The sequence below is a fragment of the Aquarana catesbeiana genome, linkage group LG01, assembly GCF_042186555.1.
Source record: "Aquarana catesbeiana isolate 2022-GZ linkage group LG01, ASM4218655v1, whole genome shotgun sequence".
Taxonomy (NCBI): Eukaryota; Metazoa; Chordata; class Amphibia; order Anura; family Ranidae; genus Aquarana; species Aquarana catesbeiana.
In genome coordinates this window covers 484,407,304-484,432,642 of record NC_133324.1, presented here as the reverse complement: position 1 = coordinate 484,432,642, position 25,339 = coordinate 484,407,304, and the positions used below count along the sequence as shown (strand labels likewise).

At 43.1% G+C, this 25,339-nt stretch overlaps 1 protein-coding gene across 1 annotated transcript in view; it reads left to right on the top strand.

The window, feature by feature from the left end:
- NANS (N-acetylneuraminate synthase) overlaps window positions 1-25,339 on the top strand; it is a 37,485-nt gene that overhangs the window by 8,390 nt on the left and 3,756 nt on the right. The window contains exons 2-5 of the mRNA XM_073591815.1: window positions 8,863-9,078; window positions 16,012-16,111; window positions 19,149-19,303; window positions 20,871-21,137. Of these exons, the coding sequence (XP_073447916.1) occupies window positions 8,863-9,078; window positions 16,012-16,111; window positions 19,149-19,303; window positions 20,871-21,137 (738 nt within the window). The remainder of the gene's footprint in view (window positions 1-8,862; window positions 9,079-16,011; window positions 16,112-19,148; window positions 19,304-20,870; window positions 21,138-25,339) is intronic.

Sequence of the window (25,339 nt, the reverse complement as noted above, 5' to 3'; positions counted from 1 at the left end):
ATTCTGTACTTGCCAAATATACTGCAGAAATCTCCCTCCACTAAGTCTGGCTGCATCCATTTTAACTGTGGGCAGCAGAAGCTGCTGCCTGCTCACTTCCTGGATTTACACACAGGCACGACTCCAGCTCTGCAGCCCTGCAGCTCTCATTGGCCCTCTTATGACTCATTCCCCCCCCCCCCCTCCATTCCTGGCAAACTCTCACTAGAAAAAGAGCTTTGCATGATGTCGTAAGCCTAGGCTAATGACCAGAAAAGAAACGGGAAGTGGGATGTACAAGGTATTTACTGTTAGAAAAATATTTTACTATCCAAAGTTAAAACCACAAGGGCAGAGGATTTAATTGATGAAAAAATGACTCGGTCTGCTTTAAGATCTGCAACAGGTAAGTAATTATGTAGTTTATTTTCCCTAAGTGGAACAAAACAATCAATCAAACCATTTTAATTCTTATGCTGCTAACATTTGTAAATAGGAACTTTTTTTTTTTTTTTTTTTTTTATTCAGTAGCTTCCTGGTTTTTGGCCTAGGTCAAAATTTGGCATACATCCCAGGGGTCTTTCATTGGGAGGAGGGGCTTTCCCAGCTAAGCATGCCCTCCTTCCTGCCTGCATGCCTGAGCTAAGAGCAGATAGATTCCAGGAAGTAAATGCTACACAAATCTGCCCTTGCTCAAGATGGCTAGAAATGCTAGGATGGTGTTTTTCTAAGTGATATCTCACAAAGCATGGAAACTTTTTACTTGAACGTCTACTGTAGACGAATGCATAGACAAATACGTTGACATGGCTTCAGAACACATAAAAATATAAAGCAAGGAGACAGATGTGTATGCTTATGGCATAACAACCAATTTTCAGAGTTAGAATTTTGGGGATTTTCTACTGTATCTTAATAGTTTAGTAACATGCGACAGTAAAAAAGGTATTACATGGTGACCAAATCATAGCCATTATATCTTTTATAGAGTGTATATTTTAATTGGAAAAGATGTGCAGACTTCTTTAGCTTGCTTATGTAATCATTAAAGTATTACTAAACCCAGGACTCTGCAGTCATTATATCTGGTCTCCCACAGTACACAGAACATGGAAATGCAATTGTTTTAATATAAACTGCTAAATACAAGGGGTGCACCAAATGGAAATTTTGGTACCGAAAATGCAGGATATTTTAAAAAATATTTATATAATTGTATTCGACTTTTTAATTGATATAATCAATTTAAGTTAATGTGAATTTATTGTTGCCCATTATTGACACCTTTTAGTGCAAGAAAAGCTCAAGAAAAATGCAGCCTCTGACCATCTCTTGTATCATGCCTGCAATCTTACTTAAACACAATGCTAATAGTATTGGCAAAATTTCCGTTTAGTGCACCTCTAGCAGACATAAAACAGGAGATGGTCAGTGACTGACTGCAGACATGATACAAGAGATCAATGCAGCCTCCCAGCCTCCCCTCTGCTCGTCGGGTGCAGCCTCACCTGTGCCCGGATCAGAGCAGCGATCTGCTGTTGTCATGGAGCTGGATTTGAATTTCCTGGGGCGGGCAGCCACAGTAACAATGTCCTGCCTCCTGTCATACGTCACACTGAATTCAATGTCCCAGCATTGGATCGGTGTGCCATCTATCACAGGAGGCGGGACATTGTTACTGCAGCCGCCTCAACATTTCAGCTCCGTGACACAGGGAGATTGCCGCTCTGCGTGAGGAGGGAGGGGAGGATGGATGACACCCCGCCAATGTGCGGCACCCAGGGCGGACCCCGCCTGCATGCCAAATACACCGTTTTCGGCGGCTGAAATTTTGGTTCACCTCCTACTAAATACCTTTTCTCATCAGCAGTATATAGCGGTCTTGTCATTTTATCAGTGTACAGCCAAGCGCTGGTTAAAGCTTGTAGAAGTTTTCCTTCTGACTGCCCTATGAGGCAGCATGACCCCTAACCCTCTGTCTGGACAGTACTGATTGGCCTTGTGCTGATCACATGCACACTGGGATTGTGTAAGGTGAATCAGAAGACCAAATCAAATAGCCTTTTCTTTTTTTTTTTTTTTATACATCATGGGACACAGAGTTGGGCTAATCATTAACTACTGGATATACGCCATCTCTAGGTGAATGGACAATGGTAGACAAAGTCTTGGACATTAAGTGATCCCCTATATAACCCCTCCCATACAGGAAGTACATCAGTTTTTTTTTACCAGTGTCTGCAATGTGGATGGGCACATTTGTTCGAGCCCTCTGAGCTCCAGGTCTCTAGTCCCTCAAACTGTTCTTAAATTAATCAAGGTATTTACCGATCGTATACATTTGACACAGTCTCTATATGCTTAGATAAATGGTACCCGAGCCTTGCAAAAAAGACACAAGATTCTGCAAGGTTTTGCCTGTAATGCATTCTCCAGCCGCTGGGCCCTGCAAAGTGGAATCCTGGACACCACAGCGCTAAGACATTCCTGCAGGGTGCTGTACAGGTCCAAGGGAGTGGACCCTAAACATGAAATGGGTACCCTGTCCTTGAAGGTCCTCAAGTGACAGGAACTCACCGTGATGGGTGAAGATTGGGCTCTTAGTTTCTAAGCTGCCCTGTGCCTGGATGGGTAAGTGAAACCCCCTTATTTACTTATTGTGGGTGTCCCAGTGATTGTAACAATCGGTCAAGCTAGCTAGAGGCTGGACACCTGTGTGCGGTGACTATACGGGGGAGTTTTGGGCTAGTTGTGGGTGTTTGCAAAGTGTACCCTTTTTGCTTGTCTGGCTGTTTTTTACCTGTATGATGGTGCACAACGGTGCGCCGTTTTGCCAGGGGGCATGTGCGTTCGCAAGAGCGCTGCTGTTCTCAGCAGTTTGGCGGCTGTGGCGCATGTGGCTTCGCCATAGGCGTTGTGCACACTCTGAGCCGTGCATGCGCCATAGCCTAATTTGGGCGCATGGAGATTCGTGTCATATGCGAAATACAGCTGTGCCCATTTGCTGGGACTGCGCACGCATGTGCAGAACGTCATGGCATGCAGAACGCCATGGCGCACAGCCAGCTTATTTAAGCTGTGTATGCCAAGCATGTGGTGCTTCCAGAAGGCAGCTTTGGGACACAGAGCAGGCTCTAAACGGGGCATTTGCAGCGGTTCATTTCTCCTTACTTGGGTCACGTGAGTCACCAGGTGTTGCTTGGCGGGCTAAGGTGCTTGGCAGGATTGTTGCATAGGGGCTCGTGAGCCCTATTAAAGGGTCTCCCTTCTGAGGTGTGTTAATACTACACCCAGGTACTTCCTTTTGTGGCTTGTAAATGTCTTCAAAAAGAGGAGCGGGGACTAACACTACAGGGAAGGGCACACATATGTTGTCAGTAGCTCCTGATGAACCTAGTCGTATTCCTAATGTTGTATCCCCTGAAAGACCAGAGGCTTCCAGGCAATTTGAGCCGCTGCGCCTATCTGGTATTGTGCCTACAGTCAACACTGCTGCTTCACCCTTTATCACCAAGGATGTACTGTCCTCGGCCCTAGCCAGGTTAGAGCAGAGGATTGCTGGCATGATTGCCTCCATCCCGCAGGGTGGCAAGAAGCGTGACAGATCCCCCTCAGCTGAGCCTCCTTGTTTGGAGCAGGAATGGGTTGAGAATGGGTAAGGGCTAAAAGCTCAAGATTCTGTGAAGGGCCTGGCGGATGAGTCTGCTTCTGAGCAATCTGGACAAGAAGTTATCCAGTTTGCTTCTGCCTCTCAGTCGCAGAGGCTTTTGATCCAGACTCTTACCGAGATAGTTCGCTGTGCCTTTAAGTTGCCTTTCGCAGAGGTTACTAAGCCCCCTGGTCCACTTTGGGGTCCCTGAGGCCTCTTCAGGCCACACAGGCGTTCCCCTTACACCCACTATTGGAACAGGTGGTGTATGCAAATTGGGAGCATCCTGACAGGATTTTTGTTCCTCCTAAGAGGTTTTCCCTTTTATATACCAGGTTTCTAAGATCCAACGTTCCCTCGGATCCTCCAAAAAGAAACTTACTGTTTTCAGGCACTACATCATTTAATGCATCAAGGAGTGATTGTACAGGTTCCTGTATCTGAAAGGGGCGCAGGGTTTTATTCGAACTGGTTTACGGTTCAAAAACTGGGACACAAGCCCCATTTTGGATCTAAGTTCCCTGAACCAGTATCTACTAATCCAGTCCTTTCGAATGGAGTCTGTCCGCTCAGTTGTATCCTCGCTCCAGATGGGAGACTTTCTAGCCTCCAGCGATTTTATAAAGGAGGCGCATTTACATGTACCTATCTTTCATCAGAGGCTCATCAGAGGTTCCTGCGACTTTTGCAGTGGAGGAACGTCCTTTTCAGTTTGTGACTCTACCCTTTGGGCTTGCCACAGCTCCCCGGGTGTTCACAAAGGTCCTAGCACCAGTACTGGGTCTTTTTAAGGGCCCAAGGCATCTTGGTGCTCAGGTATCCGGACAACCTCCTGCTCAGAGATCACTCACTACAGGCTTTAGAACGGAACATAATCTGCACAGTGCGGTATTTGGAAAGCTTGGGCTGGGTCATTTTAATACTGAAAAGTCAGCCTTGAGATCAGCTCAGTCTGAAATATTTAGGTCTGATCCTAGATATGGTCCAAGCGAGGCTATTTTTGCCATCCAAAAGGATCTGTGCCCTGAAGGATCGGGTGTGTCAGATAAGGGGCACCAGACAACCCTCCATTCGGCTCTGTATGAGTCTTCTAGGAAGGATGGTGTCCTCCTTCGTGGCAGTGTCCTATGCCCAGTTCCATTCCAGGCCTATACAACAAGACCTCTTGTAGGCTTGGAACAGGAGAGGACATTGGATTATCCAATGTTCTCTCCTCGGGCACGCTTGAGCCTAAACTGTGGTTGCAGGAGCAGAACCTGCGAGAGGGAAGATCCAGATGCCAGTCTCTCAGGCTGGGGAGCGATCCTAGAGGGGTTCACGGCTCAGGGGGAAATGGTCAAGGACAGAACAGATCCTGCCCATCATTGTCCTGGAGTTGCGGGCAGAACGTCTGGCCTTTATGGTCCTGGACGGTGGAGCTTCAGGACTGCCCTATCGGTGTTTAGCCTGACGATGCCACTGCAGTGGCCTATATAAACCACCAAGGAGTCGTTCAGCTCTGAAGGAGGTCAACCACATACTAGCCTGGGCAGAGGGACATGTGCTGATACTATTGGCAGTCCATATCCCGGGAGTAGAGAACTAGAAGGCAGATTATCTCAGCTGCCAGCAGATCTGCCCAGGGGAATGGTCCCTACACCCAGGGGTGTTCCAGGAAATTTGCCAGCGTTGGATGGCCAAAGGTCAACCTATATGGCATCCAGGTTCAACAAGCTACAGCAGTTTGTGTCCCAAACAAGGGATGCTCTGGCAATCGGAGCAGATGCTCTGGTAGTTCCATGGAGCCAGTACTCCCTGGTTTATTCTTTTCCCCCAATCCCTCTCCTTCCACATTTTGTTGTGCATAATTCGGAGAGGGAGTTTCAGTCGTTCTTGTGGCACTAGCCTGGCCCAGGAGGCCCTGGTTCCTGGAGATTGTGAGACTAACAATAGACGGGCCATGGACGCTTCCACGTCGCTCTGATCTACTGTCCTATATTCCACCCCAATTTACAGTCTCTAAATTTGACACCATGGTTATTGAAGCCAGGGTGTTGAAGGACCGTGGTATCTACCCTAGTGAATGCTAAAAAAGAAGCTGTCGCTAGGAAGATCTATCATAAGATCTGGAAGACTTATATTGCATGGTGTAAAGCCAAAAAAAGGCATCGTTGGAAATAAGTGATTGGGATAATTCTCATTAGGTTACCTATGTGCCCTTGGGACTTTAACTTGGTGCATTTGAGCCCATCAAGGAAATTCCATTAGACTTGCTGTCATGCAAGCTAGCCTTCCATGTGGCCATCACCTCGGCTAGAAGGGTGTCAGTTGGTGGCCCTTTCGTGCAGGAAACCATACTTGATCCTTCATCACGACAGGGTCGTGTTATGACCTGTTCCAACCTTTTTGCCAAAAGTGGTATCAGCCTTTCATTTAAATCAACATTATTTTGCCTTTTTTTTTTTTTTTTTTTCCCCCTCTCAGCCTCGTTCAGCAGAAGACTGCAATCCTTAGACGTTGTCCGGGCAGTCAAGGTTGATGCTGCGGAGATCCGAGGATTAGACTCCTTCCTTTTTGTTTTACCAAAAGGACCCAAGAAGGGGCAAGCAGCTTCCAAATTTTCCATTGCCAATTGGGTCTGTCAATTGGTCATTCAGGCCTATGGCCTGAAACTTTTAGCTCTCACCCTAAAGGGAGGAGCTTTTTCTACCAGGGGTGTAGGAACCTCCTGGGTTTTATTAGCCCAACTCTGTGTCCCATGATGTACTCAAAGAAAAGTATTTTACAGGTAAGTATGATGGGGAGAAAAAATCCAATTTTTACACAATGCAGAGGATTAACCCCTTAGGTTCCACAGTGGGTATAACAAATGTTTTACTGCATATACAGACTGATTTTACTATTGGGGGTTTAGTAACCCTTTAATATGCCACGCAGGCATATATGCAGTTGACCTACAATCTGTATGCTGTTTTATAGGACAAAATATTTATTTATAATTCTGTTTGGACGGTCTTGTGATTCACTCACACCTGTGGCATTGCATAACCGACTTTGCTGAAAATAGTAGTGTCAGCAGCCTGGCTATGCAGTGTGGCTAGTGTCTGTGTGTGAACTTGGACTGGCTAAAAAGTTACAAATGGTTTATCAGGTAAAACTGTTTAAAAATGTTTTCTTGGAGTACCCCTTTAAAATGTGACAAGGTATATGTGGTGCTAATGTCATTACTAAATTTGGTCCCGAAATGTTTCACTCTTAAATTACTAAAAAAAAAGTTAAACACACTTTAAAAAATGCCTCCAGCTGAAATGACTTTAGGCCAGAGACCGGAATAATAAGCAATTTGTCCCTGAATGCAAGTGGTCTGTAAGTAGTCATTGCCACTTCCAAAATGGAAACCGTGAAGCCAATTTTTCACTCTTTATTTTACTTGGCTCATACCCTGAGAATTCAGTTGTCCTGTTTTTTGTTATGATGAAACCATCTGTAATATATTTTATGCAGATGCTCCAAGTCCTACTCATGTGAGTGGGTGTAATATAGTCAGCATGCAAATATATCTAGTAATGAAGGGAGGCATAACTATGTAATGTGACTGCACAGAGTAAGACCTTGGCACTTTTGGATTAATGTGTGTGTATTAAAGTGGTTGTAAACCCCTCTGCAACTTGTAACTATAGGTAAGGCTTACCTATAGGTACTGTAAATATCTCAATGATGTCAGCGCATGCGATGTAAAGAAACGGCCCTCCGGAACGTTTTGTCACTAGCAAGTGCCGTGACTGACAGCTCCCGTGCGCGGGGAGTGGGCGGGCTTCGTTTGCAGGTAAGTGCTACATAATGGGTTAGTATGCAATACATATTGGCCCATTTATGCTTTTACTTTGCAGGGGAAAAGAGGGAGTAAAACCCATCAGGGTTTACTTCCGCTTTAAATTACATTTGTGTAGCCTTCTATGGCATTAAAGCTGGCCTGTTGATGTTAAATATCAGTTCTGGGCAGACTTCATCATAGGCTTACACGAAGTGCAACTTTATACTCAAGTCCAAAGTATTCATATGCATTAACCACTTGCCACCCGCCCACCGTCAAATGGCGGCTAGGCAGTGCGGCTCTCGTTCTGGGTGGACGTCCTATGACTGCTTACCAGAACGACCGGTCTCGCGTGCCTGCACTGTGTTTCAAGGACACGACGCGACCCTGATCTGTGTAAAGAGCCGCGGCTCTTTAACCATGTGATCGGCTGTGTCCAATCACAGCCGGTCACATGTAAACACGGAGATGCCGACCAGCGGCATCCCCTCACAGGGGACAGCTAGGTATGTAATCAGAGCACCTGATTGTCAGTGACTGCTTCAAACGCTATCAAAAAAACTGCTTAGTGTTTGCAGGGATCAGGCCTGACTCTGCGAACGCTGCAGTTGTGTTTTGTAAGTGACAGTGATCGATTGATACTGTGTTTGGGTGGGCTGGGCGGAGGGTCTAAACGCAGGTGCTAGCAGGTATCTGGGCTGATCCTGCTAACGCTGCATTTTTTGGGGACACTAGAATAGATCTGATCAAATATATTGATCGGTTCACACTATACTATAGCTAGTGCTATTAGGTGCGTGCGTGGGTGTTAGTACTAATCTGATGCTGACTGGTGCGATGCGGACCCTAACTGATGCTAAAACCTGACTGATGTCACCCGCCGGGAGGTGGCATGCACCCGACAGCTGATGAAAACAGCTGCGGTGCCGAAATCGGTAGACTCCAGGACAGGCAAGTGTCCGGTTTATTAAAAGTTAGCTGCTGCAGTATGTGCAGCTGCTGGCTTTCAGTTTTTGCAGCGGTGGGCGGACCTCCGCTTTAAGGACCCAGGGGAGGGGATTCATCTTGGCTTACCCAACAGATAAGCCAAATTGTTTTTGGTGGGGGTTATATTACAATACCATGTCGTTCAACCCCAAAGTGATTATTTATAGGTTGGGTAGTGTAGGCTCTTTCGAGTGTCTTGATCTTGCTATAGTTCCAGGTGCTGACCTTTTTAAAGTATTGAGTATCACTATCCACTTAAAGAAAATCCAACAAGTAGAGCAGTGCCCCTTATAATTGCTATAGTAGGTTTACAGTCTTGAGTCATCTCACCACCAGGGTCTTGTAGAGATGCAAGCATGTACAAAAAAGAGTATCAATGTTCGGTGACCCGATCCTGTTCTCAGCTAGACGCTATCAACATGTTTTAATTAAGATATGTATGTTGAACTTTCAGGATTGTGGTGCAGACTGTGCAAAGTTCCAGAAAAGTGAACTGGAGTACAAATTCAACAAAAAAGCCTTGGAAAGGGCATACACTTCTCCACACTCCTGGGGAAAGACGTACGGGGAACACAAGCGCCACCTGGAGTTCAGCCATGATCAGTATCGAGAGCTACAAAAGTATGCAAAGGAAGTGGGCATTTATTTTACAGCCTCTGGAATGGATGAGGTAAGTCTAAAACAGGAATATGCATTAAAATTGAGTTTTGTTTAAAGCAATATTTGCACAGATTCACATTTCGGAGACTTTTTTTTTTTTTTAATTCTTTTAACACATATACACCATTTACAACAAAGAGAGCACAATAAAATAAGGCTTTCTACCAATATTCTCACCAATCACCTTAAATTTCAGAGACATTTCTAACAGCAGAGCTGCTTAGATTTTAATGTTATGTCATTTAAAGATGGGATGGCTGCTAATGTCAGTTAGGTATTCCTATACCAGGCATTCAGAATTTGTCCAACCTCTAAAGTGAAGGAATAATCACCAGGCATCGAAACACAATCCTCCAGCCTTAAATTATTGTGGTGCAGTCTTCCCTCCAGTCCATTCGATCTCCTACATGAGTGCGGAGAACAGACACTAAAAAACGAAGGTGCTGTCAGGTTTACATGGAAGTAAAAGTTTTGGTAGCTGACAGTTTTGCTCTCCTCCAGCTTCCCAGGCATAAAGGTGGTTATCTGCTCTGAGTTGGGCAGGAGACTATTTTGATTCCAGGAGGCGCTAAGGGCCAGTGGTGTTGGGCTTTTGTTTGCTTTAGAACCACTGTAAAGTGGAAATGAGCAGCAGGTCAACTGTCTGCAACCTCTAAACTGATGTCAAAAGAACATGGAGAAAATGCAACTAAACTAGCACCTGTAGCTCTCCTTGAGCAGTAAAGCTGAGCTATTTTAATAGCTTAATAATGGTGATTCTATTTTCTTACAAATACTCATGAAAGCAAGAGAGAGAACACGCTAATCTAAGTGCAGTATCCCAAAAGTTTTAATACATGGGTAAGATTAAAGTGGTGTTCCGGCCGAAATTATACTTTTTACATAAAAATACCCCTATGATACACAAGCTTCATGTATTCTAGTAAAGTTAGTCTATAAACTAAGGTCTGTTTTGTTAGTGTATAGCAGTATTTTGTTTTTATAAACTTACAGCAGGCCGTGGCCATCTTAAGTGTGGGCATCTGAAGCCAGACTGTATTTCTTCCTGGATCTCATCTCGCACATGCTCAGTGCAGAACAAGCAGTGTAATAGGTTTCAGGTCAGGTTTCCATAGCAACGGCAGTGTCAGAGGAAGTTGGCGCCCTTTCCCAGAAGGCATTGCACACAGGAAATGATGCAATGGGCCACGGCCAGGGAGGAGGAAGTAAAAAATGAATACAGCAGATATACAGTAGGTACTGAGGAAAAAAAATGAAAAAATATCCAATTAGTTTACAGTGCACAGTTTAGTGAGGGATGCTAAAGAGTTGTAAAAGTGGGTGGAACTCCACTTTAAGAACACTTGCAGGAGGAAGCATTAAAATGGGTTTATCTGTAAATGAATCTCCAGGGCTGTGCTCTAGGCGACTGTCATGGTGCTTGTCATCAATAGGAGTTATGGTGTCCGTTTATAAAACAGATTGGCCATGATCCTCAGGATCACGGCTAATCTCTGGGGTGTACCAGTTTTATGTAGCTGAGATAAGGAGCAGAGAACATGTTCTCTGCTTCACAACACAGTACAGGACCGTTTTGTCACAAACGGCCAGTTTATAAAAGTGAGATCTGAAGATCTCACAGCTTTTACACTGAAATATCTCCCTTCTAGATGTTGAATCTGGGAGAGAAGCTGGTGTGATAAGAGGAAGAAGGCTTCTTTCTTGATAATATCAGCACCAGTGGGTTAAAAATGAATACACATATATACAAGTGTGTATTTTAATTTTGTGTGTGTGTGTATGTGTGTGTATATATATATATATATATATATATATATATATATATATATATATATATATATATATATATATATATATATATATATATATATATATATATATATATATATATATGTGTATGCACCGTATCAAAAAACTATCGATCGTTCCTCGGATTAGAGTCACGGATCGGATCATTTTTTCGGATCAGCAAAGAAAAAGGCAAATCTTGTTACACCCACCGGAGTTTTAGATTTCACAGTTATTTAGTTACATGTGAAAATCAGAGGTGTTCTGTCACATTAGCAACCATGTAAGGTCAGGTTTTAAAATGTAACATCTAAACAGTCCGTTGGATTTACAAATACTGTTTATTTGCATATAAGCTCCGTTTAGTGTTGAAAATAACTGAAAACTAAAACTCCTTTTGTGTGTAACAAGATGTCCGCTTGCCCCCTTCTCACTCTATCATTACTGTGTGGGGTGTAGCAAAATGGCGGCGAAGAAATGTCACTTCCTGACGAGACAGTGGCTGCCGCCGGGTGTACCAAGATGGCCGCCGCTCCAAAGCCGCGGCCTTTCCTATGGCCGAGGCAGCGGAGCGCTCCGGATCGCGTGGTGTGCCGATCCGAACAGGTTGACCCGTTCGGATCACGGATCGGTGACGATCCGTTGAGATATACATAATTCACACACACGAGTGTGTGTGTGTGTGTGTGTGTGTGTGTATATAATATCTTTAGTTTCACTTTTTGAACTTGGCTGCACCGTAATCCCACAATATCTCATGAGATTACAGGCAGCCCACCCACTTTTACACTTATCTCGGCCGTTTTCAGAGGAAACACTTCTCCTCTGTTCTCCCTCTGAAAACTGAAGTTCTCAGTTTCATAAATCGGCTGCAGAGGAGATAATTTTCCTCTGAAAACTGCCGAGAACTGAATTGAGAAAAAACTTATCAGTTTTATAAACATACACCTATATCAGGCACGTGAGTTCCAGGATGGGGAAGATGTATGGCCTTCCTGCGTCCATGGGCATGTGGTTGTCACTTTCCAGGCTGTATGGATAGGTGGATGTGTGCTGTCAGCCTCCTGTGGCCACCCAGTAACCCGAAGTGGAACACAGCCCAAGCAACCGGAAGTGACGTCACCAGAATGAGATGAGGCCAGGCTGAATGGGAAAGTTCTGTGGAGAGAATAGGCTACGCGCTCGGAGCATTCGGGTCCTACAGGTCTGAAGAAGGAGCTGAATGCTCCAAGCACGTAGCCCATGTTATGTATTGATGATTGGGATACTGCACTTAGATTGGCACGTCCTTCTCTCTTGTTTTCATTGACACAGAGCCTTCACAACTGAGGACAGCAGCCATAGGTGATCCTTGAAACCTCTCAGTATACAACTAACTTCTCACAGCCCTGTGACCACTAAGAAACTGCCTCCTATTCCACACCAAATATCAAAGCTTTCCAAAAAAAATCTACAGAAGCGTGCCTTACTGTCCTACATCAATGATCCCAAACGTATCTATTGCTTCTGTCTTGTGTCCTTATAGACTGTAGATCATGACACAGGAAGGAGTTGACCAGCTGACCTCATTAGCACACACCCTGCATCACCCACCCTCCCATTCCCAGGTGCACATTTTTTAAATGTAATGCAATCAATCGGTGATCATCCTTCTCACTAAATGCACAATGCACAATATACAATCCGATTGCATAGTGGAGGGATATGCAATTAGCGGACCTCCAGATGTTGCAAATAGGGTTGCACCGATACTAGTATCGGTACTCTGGCAAATGCTCCAGATGCTTCACCAGATACCTGCATCCCGGAAGTCAGTGAGTGGGAGAAGGCGGAGTGCAGGTCCAGGCATGGTGAGAATCCTTGCAGCGGAGGAAGGTAAGCCTGTGGGCAGGGTTGTGGGTCACAGTACAGGCTGTGTGCAGCCGTGCATCCATTGGTGACCGGGCCATCAGAATCGTTAACGGTAGTGACGGCCCAAATCTCCGTCAGAGGCTGTGCACGGCAACGCCCATCCTGGTACACCCTGAACTCTTCCTCAGTAGCCTGCATCATAAGGCGGCAGCGGACATCTTGTTACACCCAGCCCATATAGTTCACTAACTATATGGGCTGCGTGTAACAAGATGTCTGCTGCTGCATTCTGACTAGGCTTACTGAGGCCGAGTGCAGGGGTGTATCAAGATGGGCGCTTGTGATCACATATTGTCGTTTTTATTTTATCATGCCAGACTTCCAACAAATGGTGCTGCATTATTCAGTGCCACTGTCAAACAGTTCCACCTATCATTGCCCATAAGTGCCAGCCATCAGTGCTGCATATCAGTGCCCATCAGTCAGTGCCACATATCTGTGCCACCTATCAGTGCCCATAAGTGCCAGCCATCAGTGCCGCAAATCAGTGGCCATTGGTCAGTGCCACCTATCAGTCATGCATATCGGTGCCAGCAATTAGTAGTGCAAATCTGTGCCCATCAGTATGTGCCACCTATCAGTGCCCATAGGCACTGCTGCATTGCATAGAGTGGTGTATCTAACATGGACAGCATTCTGAGAGCAGAAAGATGATCTAATTGTGCTGCTGTTTGTGTTGAGTCCTGGCAAAGCTGTATTGTTCAGTGTTATCTGCTGAGGGTTTTAAATACCTATGTGACTGTGCATCCTGCCTGGATTAACAATCATTTTAGTAATCTAAAGCAGTGATTCTCAACCCTGTCCTCAAGTACCCCCAACAGGCCATGTTTGCAGGTTTTCCTCTATCTTGCACAGGTGCTTTTAATCAGTCAATGGCTTGGTATTTTGGACAGCTTTTTTATCTTATAGGAATTCCCTAATCATGGCCTGTTGGGGATACTTGAGGACAGGGTTGAGAACCGCTGATCGAAGGAACTCCCATATACAGTGCATCGGGAAAGTATTCACAGCGCTTCACTTTTTCCACATTTTCTTATGTTACAGCCTTATTCAAAAATGGATTAAATTCATTATCTTCCTCAAATTCTATAAACCACACCCCATAATGACGTGAGGTGTGGTGTGTGTTTTGTTTTTTTGTTTTTTTTTTTGTTTTTTTTTTCTTTGTTTATTTTTCTTTGTTTTTTTTTCTTTGTTTTTTTTTCTTTGCTTTTTTTTTCTTTGCTTTTTTTTCTTTGCTTTTTTTCTTTGCTTTTTTTCTTTGCAAGTTTATTAAAATTGAAAACGAAAAAATGACGACATGTACATATTATTCACAGCCTTTGTCATGTCATTCAAAATTGAGCTCAGGTGCATCCTGTTTCCACTGATCATTCTTGAAATGTTTCTACAACTTGGAGTCCACCTGTGGTAAATTCAGTTGGACATGATTTGGAAAGGCACACGCCTGTCTAAGGTCCCGAAGTTAACAGTGCATGTCAGAGCACAAACCAAGTCATGAAGTCCAAGGAATTGTCTGTAGACCAGACAGGATTGTATTGAGGCACAGATTTGAGGAAGGGTACAGAAAAATTCCTGCAGTATTGAAGGTCCCAATGAGCACAGTGGCTTCAGTCCATTAATGGAAGCAGTTTGGAGCCACCAGGACTCTTCCTAGAGCAGGCCGCTTGGCCAAACTCGGTGATCATGGGAGAAGGGCCTTAGTCTTGGAGGTTACCAAGAACCCGATAGTCGCACTGACAGAGCTCCAGCATTTTTCTGTGGAGAGAGGAGAACCTTCTAGAAGAACCACCATCTCTGCAGCACTCCACCAATCAGGCCTGTATGGTAGAGTGGCCAGATGGAAGCCACACCTCAGGCCCATGACAGCCTGCCTGGATTTTGCCAAAAGGTATCTTAAGGACTCTCGGACCATGAGAAACAAAATTCTATGGTCTGATGAAACAAAGATTGAATTCTTTGGCCTGCATGGCAAGCGTCATGTCTGGAGGTAACCGGCACTGCTCATCACCTGGCCAATACCATCCCTACAGTGAAGCATGGTGGTGGCAGGCATCATGCTGTAGGGATGTTTTATAGTGGCAGGAACTGGTATACTAATCGGGATTGAGGAAAAGATGAATGCAGCAATGTAGAGACATTCTTGATAATCATGCTCCAAAGCGCATTTGACCTCAGACTGGTGCGACGGTTCATCTTCCAACAGGACAACGACCCTAAGCACACAGCCAAGATAACAACGGAGTGGCTATGGGACAACTATGAATGTCCAGACTTGAACCCGATTGAACATCTCTGGAGAAATCTGAAAATGGCTGTGCACTGACGCTCCCCATCCAACCTGATGGAGCTTGAGTAGTCCTGCAAAGAAGAATGGGAGAAACTGCCCAAAAAGTGTCAAGCTTGTAGCATCATACTCCAAAAAGACTGTAGGCTGTAATTGGTACCAAAGGTGCTTCAAAAAAGTATTGAGCAAAGGCTGTGAATACTTATGTATATATGGATTTTTTTTTTTCCCCCTTTTTTATTTTTAATAAAATTGCAAAGGTTTCAAAAACTCTTATTTCACGTTGTCTTTATGGGGTATTGTTTGTAGAATTTTGAGGAACATCATTTTAAAATAAGGCTGTAACATAAGAAAATGTGGAAAAAGTCAAGCGCTGTGAATACTTTCCAGATGCACTATAGCTCCCAAGTATCTTCATATATCTTGCCTGCTATATATATATATATATATATATATATATATATATATATATATATATATATATATATAATATTTTTTTTTTTTTTTTTATACACGGACTAGTGCATGCGCAGTTCACACTCCCAGCTCATCCCCAGCCTCTAGAAGATGCCAACGGTGGTGTATTACTGTAACTCCAGCTCACATGTAAAGGCATTAATTATTTCCTGCCCTATGACTGAAGAAGGGAGACCCCAGGCTCAAAAGATAAGCAGCAGTGATGGAGCATCAGCAAGGAGTGTGGAACTCTCGTTTCTATGGGATGGCAATCCTAAGATAAGTGTATGTGCATATTTGCACATTATGGCAAATGTTGCTGTGGCTACCTTCCCTCATCACAACTATAAAGTTTCACTTTATTGTGTTGATGGTAAAGGAAGGAGTCCAGGGCAGAAACATTTTGGGCCGATGCAACAGACAGAGCAGAAACACTATTTGATGCATATGAGTATGGAAATTGAATGCATTTTTTTTTTTTTTTGTGGTTATTTGTTTCAGATGGCAGTGGAGTTTCTACATGAATTGGGGGTTCCATTCTTTAAAGTTGCATCATTGGACACAAATAATCTGATCTATTTAAAAAAGACAGCCCAGAAAGGTTGGTAGAAACGTGTTGACTTTATTGCACAGACAACATAATCCTGTTTTAGAATGAATTTACAGTGTTAGGGGGCATAGGTAATGGGTGTCCCCCCCCCCCCCCCCCCCCCAAAGGTTTAATAACCTATTAAAACAAATTTGTTTTTAATTAAAAAAAATCATTTTACAATGGGGGGTCACATGAGTATTGTGCATGTATGCTAAACTTTGTCCACAAATGACTGCACTATCTGATGCAAAGACCCAAACAACTAAACAATGTAAAAATGGAATGTTATGCACATTTCACATTTGGCATTTTCCATTTAAACTAAAGATTTTCAAAACCTTGCGACAGATTGTATATTGCAATTAAGACATTTTCTTGGCAAACACTGTCAAATGGTGTGGTCATTTTGTAATGCTTTAGATAGATTCCCCAAAATGTGGCATCTATTTTGTGTGTGTATCTATCTATCACTTTACATTCACTTAGTCTAACATAGTTTTGCTACAGACATGTACGTATGTGCCCAATATCCAGAAATTCCTTGGATTTCTTTGGGCTTCTATGCAGTGTTTCGTAGACAAATCTTTTCATCAGCTGCATGTTGTCAATGACGAAAAAAACGAAACTAAAATTAAATCCATTCCAATTTTTTAGTTGACAAAAATCGAATGGGTTTAGTTAAATTATAATGCATTATTTAAAGCGAATGTAAACCCGCTCCTATACCCAGTGAAGTGAACAGCCTCAGGTGATACAGAGATTAAACAAATCTCCCTACATAAATTTTACATGTATATCTGTGGTCTTCAATTGTGTATATCCTTTAGAAAGTACACATCCTGTTAGATGTTCTCTTCCTGTTCAGCGCTGAGTGTGAAGTCTAGATATACAGCCAAGACAGCTGATTGGAGGAAAGGCGCACACACCCTCACTCCACATTGGCAAAGGAAGGAAGTAATGTGCAGAGAGCTCTGCTGTGAGACCGCAAGCTGTCTGCTACGCTATTTATTTATAGCAACCTACCACGACCCAAATGTCAGGCTGCTTTTATCTCCTGTGTCAGAACTTGTCAGAAGTTATCTGGCTGATAACAGAGCTAAGGTGCAGGAGAAAGCCACAGGATCCAGTGCTTTGGAGAGAGAGAAAACTACAAATGTGCCAAGCTCAAATTTCATGAATCGGGTTTACATCCACTTTAAGCATTTCTCTAGAATTTCCAAACTCATTATATACTCCTAGAGTAGAAATCAAAATTTTTTTGTTGTATTGGGTTCCATTCACACAGTGGCATTCTCTTTTGTGGGCGGAATCGCCACTATTCTACTTGCGATTCGGAAACGCCGCAAATCGCAGGACGCCCTTGCGATCCCTGCTGTTTTGAATGGCACCAAATCGCGGCGCAATTTTGCCGTGATTGTTGCCTGATAAATCATGGTAAACGCGCAAACAGAATCACGGGATGCCCAATAAAAGTACAAGAACTTTTCAGCATACCACGATTGTCTGCGCGTTTTTACTGCGATTCGTCGTCAAAATTGCATCGCGATTTGGTGCCATTCAGGCTGCATTCACACCTGAGTGTTTTCAGCTCGTAAAACGCTCATCTCAAAAGTTGCAAAATCCCATTCATTTTAATGGCACCTGTTCACATCTAAGCATTCTGTCGCCTGAAGCTCAAAGTACATGAGCTTCTTTTTAGGTAGATTACAGGTGTTTTACTGCTTTTTACATTGGTGACCTTTTTAGCCTTTAAACTCCTTTACAAAAACTCTGCAGATCTCCTGAAAACGATATGCTTAGGTGTGAAATGCAGCCACAGAATGGCAGGGATTGTGGCATTTACGAATCCCGGCGATTCCGCCCGCAAAACAGAACGCCATGGTGTGAATGGAGCCTTAAGGTTTGAACATGCACTACAGACAGATATATAACAGATCTATAACCTTTTGTAAAACCAAGTTTCATAACAATGCAACTTTTAAAATATTAAAAGGGAGTGCACAGGGCAGAGGACTGGTCTGGAGAGTGTCATTTTATACAGTGCTAAGAACTGCTACCTTGCTGGGAGGGGAAACGCTCACCACGTCACATCCGGACACAAATCCAGCAGTATCTGTTCTGTGGTTTGCAAGGCATTGTTCCAGAACTCCCAGGCAGAAGGCAGACAGAGGGAGCCTGCGTCTCTCAGCCAATACAGCTTGCCGATAGTCAGGGGGCTGGAGCTTTAACAGGCTGAGATCTGAGGAAGGCTAAAGTTAACATGGGTACTGGAGATTTTAGTCGTCTAAATACTACCAAAACCATTCAGATGACTAAAATGCAACTAAAATTGGCATTTTGGTTAAGTCTATGACTAAAGCTTAGTACCCACGGACCGAATGTCTATTGAACACGTTTTAGCCCGTGTACTGCAGCCGGTCTGACTCCTGTCAAAAGGGCATGACCAAAAAAGGTCTGCCGATCGGCTCTCTATCTGTGCTCTCAGCCGCTGACCAGAGTGTTCTGGTAAAGGGGCTGTCCCCTTGTAGGAATACCATAGCACAGCAGGTGAGATCGCTGTACAAACATCGAATTGTTAGTGGTGTGTTTTTTTTATTTTGTTTTTTCAGCCCTGCTGGGTTGAATGAAGAAAAACTAGTGTGTACCAGGCTCCTAAAACTGATGTCAATATTAACAGGGCTTCTATGTTGGATTAGGGCAGCTGGAAGTACAGTAAAGGTAAATGGATACTTGTGCTATTTGACAAGCCTGACATGCAAAAATATAGTACATCTGCACACAGGTCTTTGTCTGTATTAAAAGCTCTTTCACTTTATTGCAAATCATTGCAGTACAAAATAGTCAAACTCCTATTTCACATAGCAGTGTTTCAGACCATGTTTAGCCCTTTACAAGAAAGCAGTTGCTTCTAACTTGATATTGTGTAATGCACACAAGAAAAATGCTAAAAATGAACTTTATTGCACTGGGTAATTTCTTGTGAAAGCCTCCACTGTGTACAAATTTATTTTTTTTATATATTTTTTTTCTTTCCTGTCCTGTTTAGGTCGACCCATGGTAATTTCAAGTGGTATGCAGTCAATGGATACCATGCGTCGGGTTTATGAACTTGTAAAACCAATCAATCCAAACTTCTGTATACTCCAGTGCACTAGCGCATATCCCCTTCTTCCAGAGGATGTCAATCTACGTGTAATACAGGTGTGGGATCTTTTTCATTGTATTTCCATCTTTTGCATTCAAAGAGCTTTTTTTTTTTTTTTATTTGGCCATGAATCTAAGCAATATTTGAGGAGGCCACAGGACTTGCATTCAAAAATATTTAATGCAGCACTTATACTCCATCTTTATGTAAATATTTGCATCAAATTAAAGTTTCCATGATTTAATTTGTGCTTCAAGCATGAAGAGCCAAGCTTATTCATGGTTTACACAGAGCATCAGATCAATTCACAAGTTACATGGCCTATTTCAGGATACGTCTGCTTAAAACTGGACCAACATTTTGGGTGGACTGTGGCTGATTCATTAGGAGTTATATGGAGAAAAGCAAAGGCAGGCTGACTCGTGGGTGGTGTAAAGTAAGCATAGATGTGTTATGACTATTTGACTCCTAAGCTTGCTATGAAAGCTTCCGGTGGGTGCTCCCTAAAGTTGGCTTGTGATGTGTAGGTATTTGGTATTCTGACCAGTATAAATCAGTATTCAATTTTTTCAAAGCCAAGACCCCAAAGCTGGCCAAAAAAACAGGACCCATGTATGTGGTATTTAAATTTTAAAATGAAATGGTACTAGCCAGTCTTGTGTCTTAGACGTGCTACGTTACTGAGGTACACAAGATGTACCTAGCACTCTATTCTGCCCTCTGCTGCCACTCCCCCTGACACTTTTTTACCAGTAACTCATGCTAGGACCTACTGTGTAAATAAAGTAGGCAGCTCTAGCTACTACTGTCAAAAATGAACCTTCTGATCAGTGTTTGTAAACATTTGTACTGCAGTGTGATTCAGAGCAGGTTCACACCAGGACACTGCGAGAGGCGTGTTGTGTACATTTCCTGCAGTGTTCAAAACCGATTTCCTTTGCTATCTGCTGTGGGTGCCAATACATTTCAAATGGCACTGCAAACAGTGTTTGTGCACACCAGATTGCATGGTACTGCAGTGTCATGGAATTTGTGGTTTTCAAAACTAGTGCATGCACTAATTTTTGTGCATTCCAGTGCTATTCCATCCCATTCAGCTGAAAGGGCTGAAAATTTGCACTTTCATTTGTAAATATCTTTGCAATGTGTTGTACTGGTAACATAATTTTAGCATCATCATAAATGGGACAAATTATAAAATTAAAAATGTGTTTTTGTTTTTGTCAAAGTAGAAACGCCTCCTAGATGCATTTACAATAAAATTTTTGTAAAACAATATTACCAAAAGACTCCCGCATTGACAGGCTAATGCAGAAATTATTCCATGTAATGTATTCCATGTAATGAGAACAAAGTATATGATTAGTTAAAAATATGATGGCTTTAAAGGAAATTTGTAAAAAAAAAAAAAAAACTCCTTGCCAAATGTCGTCATTATTTTGGATATGTGTGGTTCTGTGGCACAACAGCACTGTCTAATGTAAAAAACACATTGCAAAATCTTTCATGCTGCTTGGAGCCACAACAGTTTGTGCACCCCAGTGCTGGCATGACCCTAATAATTGTAATATGCATTATTTATGGCACACACTTTAAAGACTGCTTGTTTTTTGCTTTTTTTAGGGATACCAGAAAGCCTTCCCAGATATCCCTATTGGATACTCCGGTCATGAAACTGGTGTTGCCATTACAGTTGCAGCTGTTGCCATGGGTGCCAAAGTAGTTGAACGCCACGTAACTCTAGATAAGAATTGGAAAGGAAATGACCACCAGGCTTCATTAGAGCCAAGTGAACTGGCTGAGCTGGTCAGATCTATCCGAACTGTGGAGAAAGCCATGGGTTCTATTGAAAAACGGCTTTTGCCTTGTGAAATTACTTGTCGCGACAAGGTAATGTCAATATTCTCCAGTAGTTTCCCTGAAGTGTGTGTGTGTGTGTGTGTGTGTGTGTGTGTGTGTGTGTGTGTGTTTTTTTTTTTTTTTTTTTTTTTCCCCCATCAAACCTCAGCACCTAAGTCTACATCTGATAGTGTGCCAATATTACAGGCGGTGCTGCTCTCCTTGAGCGGTGAGACTCCAAAGCGCAACACTGAGGGTGCAAACGCATTACCTTCAACACTAAAGTAAATTTATTAAAATGCCAAAAACATTCTCACAAACAAAAGAAATATAAGCCCGAATCACAACTCCAGTATGGTGGCTACCCTGTATATGTAGTTGGAAAGCTGACGTGTTTGAGGAGGCAAGCCCCCTTCCTCAGAGCTGGTCCAACTTGCTACATTGACATGATTCTTATACCAATATGACAGACCACCCCCAAAAAAAGCTTCAGGGGTGGGACATCCCATTCTTGGATAGTGGCAGCTAGCTATATTGCACAGCATAAGTGTACTATAATACATGATCAAGCATTACACGTGTGGATGGCATCAAATATCATACAGGAACTTCCTGTTTAGGGAAAGGCTGCTTGGCATCCTTCTTGCACGTGAGTCGGGACCTTGGAACACAGGCCATTCAATATAAGTTCTCGCTCAGTCAGCTTTGGATTGCACACTGTTTACATTGTACTTCTGTCCAGACACCCAGGGAAGCCAGCCCTCCACACAGCGCCCCCCGCCCCCCACCCACCCCACGAGGCATGCCTGACGCTTGGTGCAGCTCACTCTGTGCCCAGTATCTGGGGCGTGCATCATCGTGGGGGCCCAGAGCAAAGCCCCGGACACGCCACTATGCTCCTGCCCTGCTGTCTAGCCCTGTGTGGTGTTGCCAAGGAGGCATGGGCCAAAAACAGGACAGCCGTAGGATATACCCACTACAGGGATGGCACTGGATCTGCCCGACCAAATAAAACCTATCTAGCAGCAAGTGCCCCTTTAGAAATAACAGGTGCATCTACACTAACAACTAGACTTCTAGCACCAATATGGGATCAGTCTCTGCAACATGCATCTGAAAATATAATTTACATGTATTTTTATAAATTCATATTCATTGTACATGAAACCGTATGTATGTATGTATGACTCACAAATAGGCCTATTTTATTCAGCCACAGGCAAATGCATTTATATATTACCATGCTCTAAATCTATAGTAACAAAGTAAAAACATCAATAAATGTGAACAGTAAGGATAAAAGCTGTTATTGGATATTTTAAGTCACAAAGGACCCGTAAACCTAAAAACGTTGTGAACACTTCTAAAGAGAGGGTCTTGTGTAGGGCTGAAACGATTAATCGATAATGAAAATTGTTGTCTACGATTTTCATCATCGATTCGTTGGTCTGCATGCACCTTACTCCCTTCCTCCCTGCCTCCATCCGAGTGTTACACAATCCCCTGCATACAAGCCGCTTTCTCAAAGCGGTGCTCATGTGACTGGGCACGTCTGCGCCTCTCCTCCTCGCTGATGTCGGGGTATTCCCAGCTCCGCCCACTTTGCTGCCTCAAGGGAAGAAGAGAGAAGCAGTGGTGAGCGCCAAGCTGCGATAAGGTAGTAGCTTTTAAAATACAGAGGCAAAACACTGATTTTGGTATTTCTGGGAGGACAAGTGCCCCATCATTGGTGTATATAACCTGTGTAACACTCGTTGTTGTTTTTTTTTTTTTTTTTGTTTTTTAATGAATTTTTCCGTGTTTCCGTGTGCACAATAATCGTTAGTTGCAGCCCTACTCTTGTGACAGATGTAAATCTCACTATTAAGATAAATATATATAGTGTAAATGGAGATGGCAGTGCAACAGAAGGCTCCGGTGTAATCACCGCCTTCTGGCATAGTATTACCCGTAGTAGTATTATGGGGTGTCGACATCCGCACATTAACGCCTAATGTAAGATGATACCCACTTGTGCTAATAACACCTGGTACCCAAATGGACCAGATTGCAACCTAACCTGGATATAAGGGTTTTAATACACCCCATCCCAGGAACACCCTAAAATGGAGGAAAGGGGGAAAAAAAACTCCTTGTCAACATGCCTCAAAGCACTGCATTGATGTCCAACCACTCATTCAGCCCCTTAGGAGCTAGGCAACCTAATTGGTGGATCCAATAAGTTTCCCTAAGCATAGCTTCTGGTATTCCAACCCACTGTCCTAAGTCCCCACTAGATAGTTTCTATATCGTAACCTTTAAGGCCTGTGAGATTTTTATTGTGCACATCACAAATGACGAGGAAATGTTTTTGTCAAAACCCTTGAGGTTATTGCATTTGTGTTCTCCTCCAGAACCTGTCTTAAATGGGCATGTGCGGCCCACATATGAGGCTGCAAGGGCAAATCAAACCGTAGACCACAAACTGTGTCGAACCCCACACCTGCATCCACCATACTGGCATTTTTAATAAAATGACTTTAGTGTTGAAGTAATGAACTAGGTGTTTGCACCCTCCTTTCTTTCTTTTTATTGTAATACTTTTGTGTGTGCATGTGTATATACTGAATATATGCCTTTGAGTATTTAGATCAACGGACACCAAGTCTTGGTTGCCTTTCTCATATTTCCTGATTCAATTGACTTGTGTCAGAAGTGAAGTCTTACAACAGGAGTTTGATGTTTATGTGGGAACACATGTTTCATATCTGGTATTCTGTGTACATCAACTTTATTTAATCTTCTCTCCCAATTAATATAACTAATTTCTCATATATTCTTAAAGTTCTCTTAAGTCTTAAAATTTTCTTAAATCATTCTAGTCTGTATTCCAACAGGAAGTTGCATCAACTTTCTGCAGCATAAGACAGTCTCTCACTTTGATCTGAATGGGGAAAATTACATTCTCTTGCTAGTTCACTCGCCAACCCACTTATCACCTTCCTTCCTCTGTAGCAGCTGTTGTAAATACCTAGTACTTCCAGGTATGGGGGCAGCATGCGTGCAGTTCTCAGGCCTGAGCAGTCAGTGAACCTGACAAAAGACACAGCAATGTACTGTTTAATCTGCAATACAGAACTTGCACATGGTTAGGACTGTAGAGCAATGGTGGGAGCATAAATGGGTCATGGAGTGGGCTTAAAATAGAATGTTGCTTTGTCCTAAATGGCTAGAGTGATGGTCCCTTTTAAAGCCTGTAACGTTTAATGTCAAAGAGGTTGCTGTTTTTAAATGGCTTGTGGTAGAAGTAGTTAAAATAGGAGTTGCCATAGTTTAAGACTTAAGCTGGCCATACACCATACAATTTTCCTGTTCAATTTTCTTTAGATTTACCTTCAACTATGTAGTACAAGGGCCTGCCTGATTGCATCCAAATTGAAAGTGTTTAGGTTTGACCTCCTATTATATGGTTTTGGTAAATCTAAAGGAAAGTTGAACAGGAAAATTGAATAGTGTATGGCCAGCCTTACTTGTGTTTTTGTCAAAGCTTAATTCAACAAGCTGAATTAGAAGCTGATTGGCTGCCATGCACAGCTGCACCAGATTTTACACTCCAGTTTTAGTAAATCACCCCCACAATGTGCTTAACCTGATAACGCCCATTAAACAGTCGGTGCTGGAGGAAGTGAATTGTTGGCGTTAAGCCCAGGTTCACACTGACGGGGATTGAAATCGTGTGCGTTCAGCTGAACTCGCACAATTTCATACCCGCATGTCAGTCTGAATTTGGGGGCAGTTTCAGAGACATCTGTGTGGGTTGCTGCACCGATGTCTATACAAATCGCATGGCGACGCCAAAAGTAGTACAGAAATTACTTTTGAGATTCAGTGCAGTGCCGCAAAGTGGGCGTTGCACCGATTCGGATGGTACAAAAGCTGCCAATTTGGCATGCGATTTGACAAGCTGCAATATGAACCTAGGCTAATAGCTGGTCGAACCTCCTTTTGACAACAATGGCCTTGCACAAGCTTTCAGTAGCTCTGGGTCAGACCTGCACAATGTTCAGGAAGGAATTTTTGACCATTCCTGTTTTTTTTTTATAAAAAAAAAAAAAAAAAAAAAAAAAATCTACTTCAGCTCAGATAGATTTGAGGGATGTCTGGTTTGAACGGCTCTTGCGGTCATTCCACAGCATTTCTATGGGATTATGCTCTGGGCTCTGACTGGGTCACTCCAAAAGGCGCATTTCTTTTTTTTTTTTTTTTTCCTCTGA